The sequence below is a fragment of the Pygoscelis adeliae genome, unplaced genomic scaffold (assembly GCF_000699105.1).
Source record: "Pygoscelis adeliae isolate BGI_AS28 unplaced genomic scaffold, ASM69910v1 Scaffold577, whole genome shotgun sequence".
Lineage (NCBI taxonomy): Eukaryota > Metazoa > Chordata > Aves > Sphenisciformes > Spheniscidae > Pygoscelis > Pygoscelis adeliae.
Window position 1 is genome coordinate 90,759 of NW_008825116.1, and position 2,146 is coordinate 92,904.

Consider the following 2,146-nt stretch of genomic DNA (forward strand, 5'->3'; position numbering starts at 1 on the left):
GAAGGGATTTGCTACTTGCACCAGCACAGCGTCCTGCACCTGGACATCAAAGTGAGTGCGGGGTTCTCCCAATCCCTCCCACCCTGCACCTGCACGGACGGGCTCCTGCCGCACTGCGGGGGGCCCGGTTCTGCTGACGGGGGACATCCCTTCCCTGGGGGGAGCCCCTGCCTCCTGCCAAGCTCCCCTCTGCCCCGTGCTGTCCTGTAGCCAGAAAACCTCCTGATGGCGGATTCGAGCAGCGAGCAGGTCCGGATCTGTGACTTCGGCAATGCGCAGGAGCTGACACCTGAGGAGCCACAGTACTGCAAGTATGGCACCCCCGAGTTCGTGGGCCCCGAGATCGTCAACCAGAGCCCCATCTCCAGTGTCACTGACATCTGGTAAGGGTGGCCCTGGGGTGGACGGTGGGCTCCCCGCTATGCCAGGAGGGACTGGGCGCCCCGCAGGGCTGGTGCTGTGCGGTAACCGTGCTCTCCTCTCCGCAGGCCCGTGGGGGTCATCGCCTACCTCTGGTAAGTGCCCCGCTGGGCCCCCAGGGGAGGGACCCCCTTCCTGCCCCCTTGCCTATTGCAGTGCTGGGGCTGCGGCCATGCACATCACTCCTTGCAGACTCAGCCTCCTCCCTGGCTGCTCCTGCCTCTGCCCTCTCCATGGCACCGGGGCTGGGGTCCGGGGTCCCGTCCTTGGTCCCCTGTACTTGCCATGCTGTTCCCCATGTCCCCCCGGCCCGATGACAGTGTCCCCTCCTCGGCAGCCTGACGGGGATCTCCCCCTTCGTGGGGGAGAATGACAAGACAACGCTGATGAACATCCGCAACTACAACGTAGCCTTTGAGGAGAGGATGTTCCAGGGGCTCACCCGGGAAGCCAAGGGCTTCGTCATCAAAGTGCTGGTCAATGACAGGCTGTGAGTGCTGCGGGGTTCCTGGCCCCCACCCCTACGGCGTGAGCCTTGTGCTTGAGGGAGGGTGGGGACCCCCATGCATCGGGGTGCCTGAGGGCAGGCTGGCTGCACAGCCCTACCAGGGTGCAGCACGGGCAGCCAGACCCTCCTGCCCTTCCGCGGGCTGGCCAAAGCCCACCAGCCCGGGTGATTCTCACCCAGCGGTGTTGGTTCACAGGAGACCCAATGCGGAGCAGACCCTGGAGCATCCCTGGTTCAAGGTGAGCCTGGACAGGGACGCAGCGCCCAATGGCAGCGGGGTTCCCCCGAGCCTGCTGTAGGCTCTGTGGGACACCGCTGTCCCCTCGCCCTGCAGACGCTGGCCAAGGGGAAGGTCATCAGCACTGACCACCTAAAGCTCTTCCTCTCCCGTCGGAAATGGCAGGTGAAGGCAGGAGCTGGGGCAGGAGGGGGCAGGCAGAGCTGTGTGGTGGGCAGGATGGGGTGATGTGTGCTGGGAAGGACAGGGTGACGTGCCCTGGGCAGGATGGGGTGATGTGCACTGGGCAGGATGATGCCATGCCGCATGCCTGGGTCTGATCCAGCCCTCTCCACCGGCTGCAGCGCTCGCAGATCAGCTACAAGTGCAACATGGTGCTGCGGCCGATCCCGGAGCTGCTGGAGGACACATCCAACCACCTCTCCATCGCCGTGCCACGGCACCTCAAGGAGTCGCCGGCGCTGTCATCCTCCTCGGACTCGGACGACCTGGAGGAGCTGCCCTTCATCCCCATGCCACACCAGGTGGAGTTCTCTGGCTCCCGCATGTCGCTCAATGAGATCCCCACGGATGATGAGGCCATTGGGCCATCTGAAGGGCCGCGGCTGGAGGGCGTTGCGCCGGGGGATGTCTCCGCCATGGAGTGGCAGAGCCAGGGTGTGGAAGAGCCTGGGGTGGCCCTGGGGAAGCGGCCGAGGGGCGCCGGGCCCCGGCGGCTGTGCATGGAGGCGGAGGCGCCTGGCTCCTCTGATGAAGAAGCCCCCGAAGCCCAGAAGCGGCCAGAGTACCCCCGCAAAGCCATGAGGAAGGGCTCCAGCCTGGAGTCCCCGGGGAGGGCCCGGCGGGGAGAGCTGAAGAGGGGGGGCTCGGCTGACAGCGCCCTGCTGCTCCACCAGTCCCCGGGGACCGAGGAGGGGGCTGAGGCGGGCCGGGACCCTCGCCGGGCCCTGGCCCAGGCGGCCCCCCTGGACCGGCCCCGG

At 67.0% G+C, this 2,146-nt stretch overlaps 1 protein-coding gene across 1 annotated transcript in view; it reads left to right on the forward strand.

Moving 5' to 3' along the window:
* The window catches only part of SPEG (SPEG complex locus), a 29,499-nt gene that overhangs the window by 15,134 nt on the left and 12,219 nt on the right, over positions 1-2,146 (forward strand). Inside the window, 7 exon segments of the mRNA XM_009328254.1 lie at positions 5-51; positions 211-383; positions 489-515; positions 758-910; positions 1,125-1,167; positions 1,263-1,331; positions 1,511-2,125. Coding sequence (XP_009326529.1) covers positions 5-51; positions 211-383; positions 489-515; positions 758-910; positions 1,125-1,167; positions 1,263-1,331; positions 1,511-2,125 — 1,127 coding nt within the window.